We start from the raw sequence: 16,829 nt of genomic DNA on the forward strand, positions 1-16,829 counted from the left end.
AGTTGCTCTCGCAGCAGAGACAATTACTAACATTTAGTCGACATGTATGGAGATGTCACTTCCACGCCGCAGCATTTACGAGATATAGCGACGCGTGTTTGCGACACGTCCATGCCAGATGGCGGCCACCAAGTGACAGTAAGGGCACCGGAGAGGGAAATCAATGCATGACTTCGTTTTCAATATGAGTTGAGATGACAAGGACACCAGCATGTTGGCGTGGCTGCGGCTTTGCGACTTGTTTTTTTCCACGCTGCATATTGCCTCTGTTTAAACCTGTTTTCCCAAAAGGTGGGCTTCTAGGAAGTGTGCTCAGAAACCTTTAGTCTTGTAGACTGGATTCCTGTGGACTTTCCCGTGCTTGGAAAAATGGCCCAGGTGTGAGTCTTTTTGGGTGTAGTCTTGTTTCCTAGATTGGCGGCGTAACCCACTCACGTTTTTTTGCCCCATTTTGTGTTTATTTGTGCTGCTTCATTTGCTTATCACTTGCAAATGCCCACAGCAAATCTACTTCCTGTTAACATTCTTGTGACAAATAAGAGAGTGAGGTCGCAGGGTTTGTTTTGTGACACATTTTGGGGCTTTGGAATTTTACGGAGCAACGAGTGAACCGGGTTAGGAAACGGACGTTGTTGCAAACATTCTGCTGATTCAGACTAGAGAAAACACCTCATATTATTATTAAAATTAATTTTTTTTCTTCAGTTCACAGTTTCCTAAGGCCAAAAATTACGTGGTTGGTAGCAGATTTCATATCTTTATAGTCATGGTAGCTTTGTTTGGGGTCTTGAAAGAGGTATGGCATTTATTTGTGTGGAGACCTAAATTTGGGAGCCCACAAGATTAAATCAAGTTGGTTGTATGATTAGGGTTAAATAATTGAGCATAACATTAAGAATATATGCGCTGAGTAAATGTTAGCGGTTCACAATTAAATCAACACAAGCCCCGTGCGTGCGTTCGTGCGTGCCAGGAGTCACAAAAAGGTCCTGGCTATTTCTCATGCCGGATCATTTGTGCTGAGTCCACAATTTCCACTTTGCCACAGTCACTATGTTCTTAAAACGCCGAGCTATCAATAGCAACTTCCCACCGTCGAGGTGTCAAGCGTGTCAGCACATTTTGGAAAAATATCGCCAAGATTACTTTGCTATTGTTATTGTCGATATACGTCTTCTTTTTATAGCCGTAATTAAACAGAAGGCAGCTCTTCTCCCTTTCCTTAAGGCCAACATTTACTTTTGTCTCCTCTTTTTACCCGGTGACAGATAGTCTTCATTAAGCACGTAAAAAGGCAACCATGACAACTTGAGTGTGTATGCGGAATGTCGTGTGACTTTGCTTTTCAGCACTTTATTTCCTCCTCCGCTCTTTTTCAAGTTCACGCCCCTTCGAGAAGCTCATTTCAAGTGCGTTTATCTTTCATATGAAGCCCTCCCGTCACCTCGGCTGGATATTTGCTGCACAAGCAAAACAATTCAGTGGGTGTGGTGAAGAAGCAAATATGCAGAATGGGAAAACGGATAAGAATTCCTTTTTACGTTTCTACATCAAGTACATTTCAGTCTTGACTCGTTTACTTTCACTTAAGTAAAGGAGTAGAATCAGTTCATCAATATTTTCCAGAGACATTTTTTCCACAAGTTACGAGACCTGGGCTTCAAGGAGGACTCAAACAAGATTTGAACGTAGCCTGAGTTCACTGACCCTTCGCCCCTTCAAGTCTCTGAGCAAAGCAGACCACTCATTAACGTGCAGAAGTAGTCACACAGAAAACGTATGCAGCTTCAACAAAATGGCAGTGCTACCAAAACTAAGCTAGCATTAGCACTGTAAAGAAGCCAACGCCAGGCACAGCTGCCATGCTGATAGCATGACCTATTTGAACATAGCTGTGCAAAAACAATAAATGTTATGTTTTTTTTTTTTAATGTACAATCATTTAAAAATCAAAGCGAGGTGCCAAACCTACACGACGTCAAGCAAAGCTGTTGTTAATTCACTTCAATATAGAATCCACGGGGGTCCCTTGGCTCTCCTTCTCTTTGCCAGTCTTATGTGGATATTCCACCAAAGTTTCAGCAAAGCTAATGAGGCCCACATGATCAATACCTCCAGTCATGCCTTCTGTCACAGATCATATTTATCAAGTGCTACTCTCAAGTCATAATGAGAGTATTAACAAATACGACAAAGAGGGATTTTTGTGTGTGTGTGTGTGTGTGTGTGTGTGTGTGTTTAATGTGGACTTCCTGTATAAAGACAGAATGTGAGTACTTTTGCCACATCTGTTGCCACTGCATTGCGGGATTAGTTCAAAGGGAGGAGATGTCAGTCACTATCAGGCCTGAAAAAAGTGCAGCTCTCTCTGCCGGAGGCCAGGGGGCAGCACAGGAGGAAGGGCGGCGTGCTGAATAAAATGAGATGGAAGTCCGAAGGGATTTGGCTTGCCCTTTTTGCCTGCGCTCCGCCCCGGTGTTATTAGCATTGGAAGCATTCCCACGCCTCCTCTTTGAGCTCGCCGCTCTGCAGACAGTTTGACTTTGAATAGATATTAAAATGGTTTGGGAGCATCATTTGTGGTATATTGATGGAATACTTAACGATTCTGATCATTGGCAGAATAAAATTCCGATCACTGATTAATCATCCAAAATTCATTACAATTATATGTCTTTAATAAAAAAAAAAAAGAAACTTGTTTTTTTTTTGGTCCCTTAATGCTGACAACAACAAAGATAGGAATTACAGGCAGAACAGTTGCCTCTTTTACAATATAATTATACATTTTTTAGGGGGGGGGGTCAATGAATTACTCATGGTTTTTCACCAGCAAGGCTGGGGATTACTGTACTGTTTAATAAGGCACCTGGCGCTCCCTATTCACCTAACTGCTGATGTTGTGCCGCCTCACAGGGTCCCCGCAGCAGCCCAGCTAATAACGTTTGAGGGCGATTCAGGAGTCGGCGATGCGGAAACAGCAAAGGAAAGCTCCGGGGACATCCCTGAAGGTACGCAACGCAATGACTTTGACAACGGGAAGTATTGCCGGTGAAAGCCGCCGTAGATTAAGGCCAAGCTCGCCTCGGGATTCCGGCTCATTCCGATATTTGGATTGGATTTGCTAAACTGCCGCTCGGCTAGACTGCGCGGGCGACGCCGCAATGACACGGGCAGCGGGTGAGCCAGATCCGAAGAGGCAGCAGCACCTTGGGTTCATCTCACACTTTATTGATTTCTACAAAGAGAAATAGGCGGCGATCTCTATGGAGCTACGTAATCCGCTGCGAACACTTGATGCCGATACGGGCATGAGACCAGTCTGACGACTCCGTCGTGAGGATCAATAGGAAAACCTTTCAATGCAAGCAAACTACAAAAAAAAAAAAGTTGGCTGGACGATGAGAGGGCAGCCCCGACAGGGGAGGAATTCAATACAAATTGATATTTTTATGACCGTCTAATTTGATTTCAGATTTTGTCACCAGTGTGTGTACAATATTGCTCCTCTGTTGCCAGGATCGTACTAAAAATCAATCTTTTAAAGATTATTGTTGTATTTCTCCACCAGCCTCACATGAAGTTGAAGCTGACGTCATCTATGACGACGTCCCGTGCGAAGAGCCCCTCTCTCCTGATGAAAGTGTGTAAAAGATGTGCCGAGAGTCCACATTGGACCTTATGTGGGATGTTGGTTTGGACGATCTCTGTGCGTGTATTCTGTAGATATGCTCTACGAGGACGTCCAGCGGGACTCCTGCGGTCCATCTGTTGCAGGCAACGGGTGGAGCTCCAGCGAGTTCGAGAGCTATGACGAGCAGTCGGATAGCGAGACCAAAATGCCCGCACGCAGCAAGGTAAAGACATCTCCACCCCATACAACGTCGATTGGTGAAACTAGTTTCAGGGGCAGATTTTTTTTCCCCTACTTTCTAAGGTGAGTGATATTTTTGGGGTTGTATTCTGAACCCCTAAAAACCAACCATATGGTGAGTTTTTGGCAATTTAAAACATCTGCCACAACTCGATCTACTCATCCGTACCTCTTTCATCCACTGGATGGCGCTGTGGGCACATCTCAGCATTGGGCCTGCCGTCTGTGTAATCCCTCTAAATATGAGCGAGTTATGCTGAGCCTAATAGACATTTTTTACCCACCTGCGGGCATGTGTTGTTATTCAAGGGAAGCTCAATTGATGGCAGCGCGAAGCGGGGAAGCAAAGCTTGATTTTATGTGGACACAGATGCACTTGCTCAGGTAATTAGAGCACAGAGGCCGTTGGGAAAGGCTTTGCACTTTTCAGTCTGCCGAGCAAGAGGAGCAGACTACAAGAAGGAATGTCGCAGTAATTACTGAGGAAACATTAACTATTAGGTTTTGTAGTTCCAAAACACTTTGCCTTTCATTAGTTTCACTCGATTAACTTTTTTTCTGCTTTCTAAATGTGGAAGTTGCCAATTTCTTTTTTTTTTTTTTATTGCATTCTTTTTCCCACACTTGACCTTTTTGACTGCCAGCCGGTCTCATAAATCACACTCCCCGAAAAACAATAACTACTCCATGCTTTCACTTCTTGTCATTATTCTGACTCGCGTTTTTCTGTAGCTTTGATCATTTGTCTCGCTGCCGCCCTCCCTCGCTCTCTTTTTTCCCATTGCCTCCCATTGTTTTCGCTTAACGCTGGCTTCCTCCCCCCATGCTTCACCTGTAGCTGTCCCCCGAAGTGCGGCGGCTGAGAGAGCGCTGCGCCAGGACCAAGCGTGAGCTGGCTATGAAGCTGTCTGGCAAGCACAACTATGACATAAAGGTATCTTAAAAATGTGTTTACATGTTTGCCAACAAGCTCAGCTGTCTCTCGGCCATCCTAACCCTTTCCTGGATGCCTTTGTGACCTACACATTCCTGGTGTCGTAACGATCGAATAATGCATATTTTAAGGTAAAATGTGTGCTTATTTTGAAGCAAATACTGTATGTATTTTAATCCGTATTCGGGCCAACTCTAATCTAAAATGTTGTATTGTCGTGAGAAAAACTGAATGTGTAACACAACTGCAGTGCTAGCTTTTTCAGAAATCATGGCTACCATTCCAAGTGTTAGTCAAATGTGTAATGGTTTTAAAGGCACAATTATCTGAAAAAGCGCAAAGCTCGTCCCTGAAAGTTAATACATTCCAATTGGGAATGGATTACTTTTAAAATGTTTGGCACCGCTCTTGCTAACTTGCTCAGCATAACCAGCTCTAATTAGGTACCGGTACTTGTATTACAATTCCCTGAGCTACATAGGTCCTCCAAACCCATAGTGGGCAGCACATCCCAGCAGCTCCTATATTTTGTTGTTCTACTTCTTCCTTTCATAACTTTGCTGCTGTGAATCGGGAATTTCTCCATTGCGAGACTAATAAAGGTTTTCTTATCTTATCTTATATTACGAGTAAGCCAATGTGAACAAACGAAAACTGTCATGTATTCAGCAGGAAGTCCACCCAAAAGTTAGTTGATAATGGAACTGGGACAACATCACCTCGTCAAGAAGAAAGCGGTACTGCTAGATAACACACGTTCACTATTTAGTAATCATTTGCTTTGAAGCTCACAAACTACATCTATAGTCAAACTCAATAGGTAGTCGCTAACTCTTTAATCCCACATTCATAGGTGCCCAATTTATCACAAAGTTGTGCTGTCGGAAGAATTAAATAAAAGCTTTGAGAGCATCTGAAGTTTGATTAAATAATTAGCTGCTAGCTCTTTAAACTTCATAAGGGCAATGTTTTACCCTGAAAATTATGTATTGTATGAAGGGAAAACATGAGTGTGGAACTAGACTTGTGTTGACAGCCGACCTTTTCAAAAATCTAGCAGACCAGCCAAAAATGTGACCAAAGAAGGAGCCGCTAGCACTTTATTTCCACATCCATAGAGTGAAGACTATAGTACATGAAAGTTAAGTTGTATGAAGAAGAACAGCTTGAGGGCAACTTGGGATGTGTTTCGGAAATTCACTCTGATGCCTTAACAGCACTCAGAGTGTGCGTGTGTGTTGGGACAGGCAGAGCGCACCTCTTCCCTTAATTTCCAAATGCAGCCTATGTTCTATTCCAAACCAATCAGCAGCTTGTACTTGAACTCCTAGAATTTCAAAAGTTTGGACCAGGCTAGCTCAGGGCAGAATACGGTGGAAAAAGTTGATGTCCAGCTATCCTAATTTCCTGAGCATGACAAGCTATATATAATGGGATGCGCCAACATTTCACTATTCAAAGTGCTTCTGTCAGATGAGTTTAATTGCAAACAAGAATAGTTTGTTAAAATTAGCGCCTGATCTGTAAAAGCTAGGTTTGTGCACGCTGTTTGTACCATGAATGCTCGCTTGCTTAGCAATTGAAGTGTAAGTCTCATGAGCTTTTTAAAAAAAAAAGTTTTTTTTTAGACCATGGTTATTTCGCTCTGTATATCATTTTCGTTTAAAAAAAAAAGCAAACAAAAAATAACAACTAATGCTAACTTCAACACGTCTATAGCCTTCACTTAGCAACTGATGAAACACAGTCGATATATGGGACTTGCCTACCCATGCTGTTGAACCTTTTAGATATGAAAGTTGCACCCTTGAATGTTTTTTTTTTTTTTTTTTTTTTGTGTGCACGTTTAGTTCCCTAACCGCTAACGTTCTTTCAATGAATGACCTATTTTCCCCGGCATACCATCTAAAAATATGACAATGATGTGATGCGGCATTCTGCGCCACACGCGGCGTCTGGTTACGGGGCTCAGGGGTGGACTCTGAGGACACATTCAGCCACAAACACAGCTCTCCCAGCGCCGCCATCATCTCGTTCACTGGTCTGATTAGGACTCTCGGGGAAGCCGCAGATGGCGAGATTCCCACCGTGATCATGTCCTGTCAGTAGACTGTGGAGCCAATGACGGAGCTTTGATGCCCTCCTCCCCTTGCACCCTCAACTAGGTGCAGCAGCTCATGAAGGCGGCCAGAAGCAACACCAAGGATGGACTTGAAAAAACCAGAATGGCCGTCATGCGCAAAGTCCCCTTCCTTCACCGGAAAGACACCATTGGTAACCTACTCTAATGTCTTTATTTGATCTTTAGGCTAAGCTGTTTGGCTTTTGGGGGGGCCCTATAGCCTAACTGGGGCCCTGGGCTTCAACCTGCGCTTTGATCTGACGCCACTATTTTTTCCCGAGGAATCTTTAGTCACTCTCTACATGTCATGTCTTAAGTTTGAAAAGGTGGTTAATTTCCTAAAATGTTTCTTAGTTTATTAGATTGCACAGATACCCCTAATAAATTGTGGCCTGCAGGACCTTTCGGTTCGGTCCAATTGTTATCTGTGTGTGTGTGTGTTTGTGTGTGCGTGTATGTGTGTGCGCGCGTTTGCGTTTGTGTGCTCTTTGGGAACAGAGGAAGAGGATGATGCAGGCTATCTGGATGTGGTGATATCGGACGTGACTCATCCGCCGCCGCAGCTGAGCGCCATGCCGGAGGGCCTGACCAGCCACCAGGTTGTGATTTTTAAACTTCCGTCCTCCATTTCCTTCCACTACACAATGATGTATGGTCACATCCATCTTATCCGCTCGGAGCGTCACCGAAGCCTGTTTTCTATGCAGGTTGTCAGGCGGCACATTCTCGGTTCCATCATCCAGAGCGAGCGCAGCTACCTGGAGTCCCTCCGGAGGATCCTGCAGGTGAGCGGAGGCCCTCTCCACGGCCTCATGCAACGGAAATGTGTCATGTGATTAATGGGATCGCTCCTCTTGCCACATATTCGTCTTTACTGCCACCTTGAACAGTAGAAATGAACAGCACTAAGACTAGATGTAATCCAGGACTTAAAAAAAACAAAAACTAACAACAAAAAAGACACACCCATTCACCCAATGGGCACATGCACCCAGTATTAATGCAATTTCTCCTCACTTGTTATTAATTATAATTGTCACCTTGCGCAATGGGAATGAACAGAAAACTAGAAGTAATACACAGAATCAAAATTTAAAAAGTCCACGACACACTTGATCACCCACGGGCATATGCGCTCGTGTCCTACAACTAATGCCATCGCTCCTCTTGACAGTTATTCATGACACCCGCCGCCTTGCACAGTAGAAATCAAACAGAAGATGATCCCGTGGCAGCTTTATGACCGATTGTTCGCGCGGGACAAACAAACAACAGAGCCAGATGGGACGCTTTGTGATGTGCAGCTTGGTGGAAAAATGTCCGTCTTGTCACAGCGGCCAGTCGAGTGGCAAAAGGTGGCGCGTCCACAAGCCCAATTAGACACTGAAGGTTTTGACGTTCTTCACCGCTGGATGGATTTGTGTGTGTGTGTGTGTGTGTGTGTGTGTGTGATTGATTGCAGAAGAAAACAAAGAAAGGGTGCACTTTGGCTCCAGTAGCCCGGTACGCATTATGTCCACTTGAAGACATGTGCCAGGCGCCTGCCTGGAAGCTTTATCAACATCTCACTGAATGTGCCGAGAGGCTTTTACCTTTTACGCCTCACTCACCTTTACTTCTAAACAAGTCACTTTGGTCCACTTTTTTCCTCTTATTGTGTGGAATCTTTGTCGATTAGAACATCTCCAACTTGATGCTTTTGTGTGCTCAACTAATGGGTCTCACACACACACACACACACACACACAAAACAAAACAAACTACTAGAAGGTTTTATGGCAACCAGTTTTGCAGCTTCCGTGTTTCTCACATTTGCCTCACATTTATGGGGTAACATTTTTTGTGGGAATCCCGCAGGTCCCGGGAATCCCGCGGGAGTCAACTTGACCTTTAATCACGGGATTGGGACAGTACATGATAAGAAGTTAACGAAGTGGGATTATCCAATAGGGGTAAAAAAAAAAAAAACTCTGTCTGATTCGCAGCTTTTTTTTAATGAAACTGACCTCCAGAATGGGAGCGGCACGGGAGTGGCAGTGTTGTGTTTGTTCACATTTTAAAATGTAAACACTTCAAACGCATCTCTTATTATGAATGTGCCGTTTTGACTTGACTTAAATGTTGCATATTGATTTTGATATTTTTACCTTTAAATCGCTGAATAGTTACTGTGAGGAATCCATAACATGATCAGGGTCTTCGCATAGATGAGTATCGTGAGTTATTAAAACCAAACAACCTAATCATGAAAGGTAATTTGAGCAAATATATTTGGAAAGTGTGCATCAAACTGGTAGCCTTTTGCATTTGTCAGTAAGCAGGAAGTAGCTCTCAGTTTCAAAAAGGTCGGTGATTCCCGGTTTAGACAATTAAAAGGTAGAACATAATATTCAATGCCTGATTGATGTCGTTTCCATGTAGGAGTACCACCGACCTCTGCTGGAAGCCGACCCGCGCATCCTGAGCCCTCGCAAGATCCGACCCATATTCTACAGAGTCCGGGAGATCACGCATTGCCATTCCATGTTCCAGATTGCGCTGGCATCACGCGTGGCTGAATGGGACAGCTGCGAGAAAGTCGGAGACTTGTTTGTCGCCTCGGTCAGTGTGAAAAGTGACCTTTCTTGTGCATTTTCGGAGGGGGTATTCATCGCTTTGATCTGGGCAGCGCGGTAGATCCAGTGGTTTGCATGTTTGCCACACAGTTTTGAGCTCAGCTGTGCAATGTGTCCAATAATATCTCAGAACTGAGCATTACCTCAACCAAGGAGGATCATTCGTTTGTTTTGCGCATTCGGGAGTTTTATATCCGCCTTTCACTGCATCGTGTCAACACGACTTGACTTCTCGGCGAATAATGCAAGACTCTCGCTTGAGTTACCCTCCAGCCTAATGAGGACAAACGGGATGGATGGATAAAGTTTGAGCTCAGTCACTATCTGGCTGTCATATACTGCCAGTGTTGCTAACCAAAACTGAGGCACCTTCCCTGCCAATTAGAGGTCCAGTCGATTGTGCTCAGTGTGCATAGTTGTGCACATTTTGTTTTGTTTTCCTTGAACCTGCGGTAATTAAAAAAAAAAAAACACCCCCGATAACCCCTCATAACAGAGCATTACCTGCACTGAGGAGGCTTGTTTATTTGTTTGCACTTGCAACTTTTTGTTTTTTAAAATTAAACACTTCAGACTGTTCTCTTCCACGGTTCACGTGAGCTGCAGGTAGTAGATTTAGAAAATTGGCCAGGGTAGGTAGGGGGGCATGCATTCTGGCTCTAAAATGGAACACATTCAGCAGGACTTTTTCATTGTGGAGCTCAGCACCCATTAGGTCCACTCATTATTTGTCCATCAGCGTCAAGGGTTCGACCCTCTAATTCTCTGCTGGGCATCATGTAGTGCTGCTTTATTGCTGTCCTCAGACCGAACGCCAAATGAGGCCTCGGTGGAAAAGAAAAGAAAAAGTGCTGGATGGAATCGACTTCTTTTCATACAGGGTGAAAGTGCAAGGAAAGCATTGGTGGGGAGTAACAAAGTACAAATACTTAGAGTATGTGATGAGATTTTTTCTCAGGTATCTGTACTTTACGCAAGTAGTTTTTTTTCCGTCAACTTTATTCTTTTTCTCCCACCATTTGAAAACACAGCAGTACCTTTGTACTTTGTGAAAATAGTCTCCAAGCTCAAACGCAGCAGACGGCTACATGAAAAAGATGTAACCGTTGGGAAAGTCAATTGCCGTTGAGAATATTCCCCATCCATACCCTTGTTTAAGACATTCTGGGATGTTGTCAGCTCCAAGAATGATTCTTCATGAATGTGTTGCCATCAACTTCTGGCATTGAAAAATTCACAGTCTCATCATGAGCTAATGTAGCATTTTTCTTTTTTTTTTTTTTGTGTGTCAGTTTTCCAAGTTAGCTGTATTGTTTTAATCGCGCCAACTCTTAAACATCAAAATGCAACACTTAGTTTTCTTTCTTCTTCTCTATACGCGCACAAAACGAATTAAACTCATAAATCAACGCGCCGCTTTATCTGCACTTCTGCTTGAGAGTGTGATGACTTTAGGCACCAGTAAAGACTGTTGTCTGAAACTCACTCTGAAAGCGCCCGCGATGAACTCGTGGCCAAACACTTCAGCGCATCTCTTTTTATCGCAATCATCTCCTCAGTGCGTTTGCGGGGCGAGTAAACACTCCTAAAGACGCTTGCTCCTCGGTGTGTTCTCAGTTCTCCAAGTCCATGGTGCTGGACGTGTACAGCGACTATGTGAACAACTTCACCAACGCCATGGCGCTCATTAAAAAGGCCTGCCTGTCCAAACCGGCCTTTCTGGAATTCCTGAAGGTGAGCTTTTCTGTTTCTGAAGAAGGTTTTTCCTTTCCCCCTCAAACAAAGATGTATCGTTTGTTTTCCTGTGTAGCGTTTGCAGCTGATTGTGACTCGTTGCGCCTTCCCCCAAGGCAGATGGCCGTTTAATAATGCATACATCTTGACTTTGTAAGGAGACAATCTAATACTTTCCACAACTTACCTTTTTATGTGCTTTATAAATGTCCTGCTCTTGTGGAAATAAGTCCTATTAGATGTAGACACATTTTATGGTTTGGGAATGTATACCACATTTTCTCAAATAGTGGCTAGGGGCAGTTTATTTACTAGGCTGCAGCACCGGGTGTTTATTTGACACAGGTCGACGGAGAATGGTTACTTCTGTCTTACAATGGGAAATGGATTACTGCCTCACATTATTCCTTTTTCTGGTCTCTTTATTGCTAATTACAGTCAATAAAAGTAGTTTACTTGAAGTTGAAGCTAACAAGTTCAAGCTAAGCAAACCACTTGTGTTACTTTTGTTCCGTCGCTTTGAACGCATTCGCCGGAATCGGAGACATGCTAACCAACAACAACAACAACAGTGGAGGCCATTGGAAGGGGTGGAATGTTATTCAGCAGGAGATTGGGGGCACCAAAGAAAATGTAGCGTTGCAGCCAAGTGGATAGTATGGACTATATAGTAAGCAGCACGCCAAGCTGAATTTAGAGAAACAATCTCTCATTGAACACATCAGTAGTGACGCTGACAAACGACAACAGTGGAGGGCAAGGTAAGAAGTACGGATGTTCAATAGCACTTTTTTTTCGTACACCACCACTGTTGCTAACCAAAACACAGCTCCAGTGAGATGATTCCTTAGCGTTCTGACCAAGCCGTTACTGGATATGTGGACTGGTTTTCTCAGTTTCCGTAACGGAAGCTCTTCCCGATCCTTGACACCAATGATGACTTTGCTATTATAGCAAGGGCTTGTCTTACCTTTTGCCGTTTCAAAAAAAGTGCAAAAATACACAGAGTACTTAATTTATGAAGAGCGAACTGCGAATAGGCGGGGGCTGACTGTAGACAAAGCGTTTCCTTTTTTTTTAATTTTTTTTTTTTACTATTGCGCCTTCCCATTCCATTTCTGCAGCTCCACCACTCTTAGTGATCCCCCGAGGAGAGGCACACTCAAGCTAATGGTGGTGGAGGAACATTAGCACCTTGTAATTTCCACGGCGTCGAGTCGCATCTTTTGCTGGGGTCCGCCACTTACGTCTTCCTGTCGCCCGGCCACATGGAAGTGACGGCACGACGAATAACAAATCATAAACGAAGCCCCCCCGGGTGTCCAGACTCCCATTTGCCGGCTGGCGACTGTGACTCTGCTTGATGCCTCCCATAAATGATTACTGGGAGCTGGATTACTGCAGGCGCGGCTTTTTGTTTCAGCAGAGAAATTCAGGTCCTGTCCTCAGTGTTCAGTCAGGTGAAGTATATTATTGTGTGAGGTACTCCCGGGGCTTTGTCTGCCATCTTTGTCAAGCCGCCGAGTTTGAGCATCACTGGCTTGATTGAGAAAGAGCAGTGTCCTCAATCACTGCCGCTTATGTATTTTCTATTATTCATAGCATTTTGAATTATCGAGAACCGTCTCCAGTGGTGGAATTGGACAGACTTTGCAGCTTGGATCTTTAGTTGTACCCCGATAAGCGGTTCACTAATCACAAAGTCACCTGTTCATTTTTGGTTTTGTGAAAGCTTGAAATGTCGCAAGATGGTGTCCCTTCCCTGGCTAATGATAGCAGTGTCAAGGACGTATGTTGAAGTGCTACAGCTCAACTGTTTATGATCTTTCTTGGATGTAGGAAAGTGGTTGACTGTAGCCTGGGTTGTCAACGGAAAGTTTTCACTGCATGGCAATGTATGTTTTGGAATTAAGACATTATTTATAGTTTGCTGTATATATTTTTGGTTTAAACTATTTATATCGCAAACCGTTTCTCATGGATAGCGGGTGTTACTACATTGATCTCACGTGGACGGCATTGACACGTTGCGGGTAATGCCATATGATTTCCAAATGATAGGACACGTTCCTTCCTAAACATTATGCCGTCAGTCAGCTTTCCCCTCATTCCAGAGCAGACGCATGTGCTCTTCTTCTGTTATTAATCATTCAATAAAGTGTCAAACAGCAGAGAGAAGAACAAGCACAAGGACAGATGGCGTCAATAACCTTAATGGGCTATTATGATGTCTTCATTCACCGACAGGAACATTACCAAACTCTGAAGTGTCTCACTCCAATTATTGCTTCTTCACATTTTTACCCGATTAGAGGTTAGGCCTTCACAAATTGGCCTCGCGTCTTCACACAGAAAGACCCCAAGTTAGCTTTTTTTTTTTTTTCCTTTTACAGATTTTGTGTTGGAGCTCATGAGATTATGAAAGTGATTTGACACGTGTGTCAAATTTGTGTGCAGTGATAATGTGACAATGATCCAGAGTCTCATAACGGCACAAACTGGGCTGGGCTGAAGTCAAGCTATTTTAATTGGCTTTGAATTTTTCATTTTAAGTTTAAAGCGCCATTAAAAATGGATGAAGAGATGCAATGAGACACTCTCGGTGAACACATGCGCCGAAGGTATATGCAACTTTGTCTTGTGTGGCGTTGGGAAAAAAAAATCATTTGAAATACATGGAGCATCTAACTTTGACAAATTATCACCAGCTTTTAGGTTTTCCATTCCATTCTGGGTTTTTATAAGCACCTGGAGTCCGATTTGCATGATTTCATGACTCGTCATCACCGATTAAGAAGATTTTTAGCCATAGCTTTTGGAATGCGTGAGGAGCCAGGGAGGCAGGTCATATCTTTTGAATGACAATGTTCTATTGTTGTTAACCCTGCCCCCCACCCCCGCAGAAGAAGCAGGCATCCAGCTTGGACCGCATCACTCTCTACGGCCTGATGGTGAAGCCCATCCAGCGATTCCCCCAGTTCATATTGCTTCTGCAGGTATGCCCGCGTTGACTAAACCAACACGCTAGGGGTAGAACGACATCACATTTTTTGACCAGCCAACATTACGGTGATGACGGTAAAGTCAGCGTCGACTGATCCACAATGTCATTTAGATTTTTTGAGTTGTCATCTTGCTGTCCGCACGTTTGTTTTCCTTCAGCCTCCAAAGACAATTGCTTTTACTGCCTATTTCAGGACATGCTGAAGAACACGCCCAAGGGCCATGTGGACCGGCTGCCGCTGCAGCTCGCCCTCACCGAACTGGAGACGCTGGCCGAGAAGCTCAATGAGCAGAAGCGGGTCGCCGACCAGATTGCGGAGACCCAGCAGCTGGCGCGCAGCGTCGGCGATCGTCTGCTCAGTAAGGTGACCAATCACAGAAAATACCTTTCACTACTTTTGATTGCCCTTGACACCTGCAAATGAAAAAATTATCACACGGCATTCATTTTCGATAGCACTCCTTATTAAGGTTGCTGGTGCGCTGCAGACGTTTGCTTCAATGAAGCGAACATGATTTTGACAGTATATCATAGTGAAGACGACACAAATAAAGATGACTTTAAAAACTACTGTAAGTGACTTTTTCCAAAGACAAATAGATGCCTGTATGTATTGCCATATTGTTAGTCTACATATATTGCCACACCTTTTGTGTCAAAATGCCATTCATTAGCCCATCTGTGCCATTTTGCAAGATGTGTAAGTATTAAGCTTCAAGATGGACTTCAAGATCAAGTCGTGTGGTTGTTTTTTTTTTTTTTTTTTTAAATTCCCAATTCTCTTTGCTTTATTTTTAATTGGACAGCAAATTTAACCAGTAGTCGCATAAAACAAAAATACACATTTTAGCACATTTGAAAACTCAAAATTATCAATAATTAAAACTGATTGTTTGTCTACATGCGCCCTATCTGCAATTGACATGCGGACCAGTCCAGGGTGCACTCTACTTATCTTGCCAAAAGTCAGCTAGGATAGACTCCAATTCTCCCACAAGCCGAATGAGGATTAAAACTGCAAGAAAAAAGATGTATTAGAGAATTTGTCTGAATGTTTTGGAATTGTGCTGCTGCCCTGGAGGAGTTGTCCCTTCACGTTGTTCCCCTACAAACTAATACTTGAGCACTCAGTTTTGCTTTGAGATGCAATTTATCAGCAATGAGCTCCAGACAGTTGCCAGAATTCTAATCATCGCCGCTGATCTCTAGCGGGGAGGTGTTTTTTAAAAATTTGATAAACTCCTGAAAATTACGCCTATTATCATAGCCAGTCTCCATTAGCAACCCGAAATGAGGTCTCGCAGCCGATCGTGTCAACAAATGCTGCACTGTATAAAAAGAATTAGACGCTAAATGAAACATTTAATTGGAAACTGTGAAGAGCGCTCTCTTTTTTCACACCCCCACCCTCCCTCCGCCCCCCCCGTCCTATGAAACACCTTAACAATCCAACCCCCTGGCTACTTCCTCCTCCCAGTCACCCGATGCATTCCGAGCCTACAAGATGAGCTGATTGGGCCGATCCACTTTTATTCCTCGTACCCAATTCACTGCAGTGACACTGCAGAAAGGGAGACTGCCTCTTCTTCTATTGCCCCTATAACTGTCCAATGAAATATTCATTCTTTGCCTCACCCTGTCTATGCTGGCCACATGGAACTGATAACAGTCAGTGTGAATGCAAAACCCCACCACACACACATTCACGCATACACACACCTATAAATGCGACACAAAGCCCTTTGTGCCCTGTTTCTGACGACTTTAAGAATACGGTTTTACAGCAAGGAAGCCATTAAACCACCAATCACTCCCTTTATGGGCTCGGGCCTGAAGCGAACCGCTGGGTAGACATTGCGGGAGGAGGGACGTCCTCCCAAGATGCCTCCCCGCACTGCCGAGGCGGCGTTTTCACCATACAAACGTCACATCATGAAAAGCTTGACATCCATATTTGAATGAACTCTCTACTGCTTGTAACATTTCGTCGCTGTGGTGTTATAACTCTTTCAGCAACGGATGTTTGACCGCATGTAGAGCCAATATAACAATATTCAGGCATATTTTCTTGTTCTATAGAACATAAAATACAAATGCAATAAAGATGAGCAATTGCATGTAAATGGTTCGTCTATGCAATGCTAATTAACTGAGGTCATAATGGTATTTATAGTGCAGGTAGAACTAATCTCAATGTACATTAATGGCCTACAATCACGTTAGGTATGTCAAACGTAGGTGGCCAAAACATGACTAATTCAAAATTAAACGACACAAATAAATTAACTGTAGGCTGCTGCAACTGCACAAAACAATCTTGCCTTTTTAACTGATGTGCTGCTTTTAATATCGTGATATGACGATGACCATATTGAGGCAATTATAATATCGCGGTTATCATTACATCCCAAATGTGCAAAACCTGTTTTGATAACTTGTCATAATGTGGATGAGGGGACTTATCCGCACGCAAAATAATTTGCCTATTTTACGAACTGGCATAGTGCTTGTATTGCGAAAAAAAAGAAGACGCTTGAAATCCAAAT

At 43.6% G+C, this 16,829-nt stretch overlaps 1 protein-coding gene across 4 annotated transcripts in view; it reads left to right on the forward strand.

The window, feature by feature from the left end:
- Positions 1 to 16,829, forward strand: part of arhgef10la (Rho guanine nucleotide exchange factor (GEF) 10-like a) — an 89,284-nt gene that overhangs the window by 12,011 nt on the left and 60,444 nt on the right. For 3 of the 4 annotated variants that reach the window (XM_086116838.1, XM_086116837.1, XM_086116839.1), the window contains exons 4-14: positions 2,917 to 3,011; positions 3,572 to 3,643; positions 3,727 to 3,857; positions 4,713 to 4,808; positions 6,974 to 7,082; positions 7,429 to 7,529; positions 7,638 to 7,715; positions 9,352 to 9,531; positions 11,163 to 11,279; positions 14,183 to 14,275; positions 14,477 to 14,647. In XM_086116838.1, coding sequence (XP_085972964.1) covers positions 2,917 to 3,011; positions 3,572 to 3,643; positions 3,727 to 3,857; positions 4,713 to 4,808; positions 6,974 to 7,082; positions 7,429 to 7,529; positions 7,638 to 7,715; positions 9,352 to 9,531; positions 11,163 to 11,279; positions 14,183 to 14,275; positions 14,477 to 14,647 — 1,243 coding nt within the window. Of the gene's footprint in view, positions 1 to 10; positions 379 to 2,916; positions 3,012 to 3,571; positions 3,644 to 3,726; positions 3,858 to 4,712; positions 4,809 to 6,973; positions 7,083 to 7,428; positions 7,530 to 7,637; positions 7,716 to 9,351; positions 9,532 to 11,162; positions 11,280 to 14,182; positions 14,276 to 14,476; positions 14,648 to 16,829 lie in introns of those variants that run through there. The other variant, XM_086116840.1, reaches the window with a different exon arrangement.

This window comes from Hippocampus guttulatus, chromosome 8, assembly GCF_054856545.1.
Source record: "Hippocampus guttulatus isolate MCC_2025c chromosome 8, RoL_Hgut_1.0, whole genome shotgun sequence".
Lineage (NCBI taxonomy): Eukaryota > Metazoa > Chordata > Actinopteri > Syngnathiformes > Syngnathidae > Hippocampus > Hippocampus guttulatus.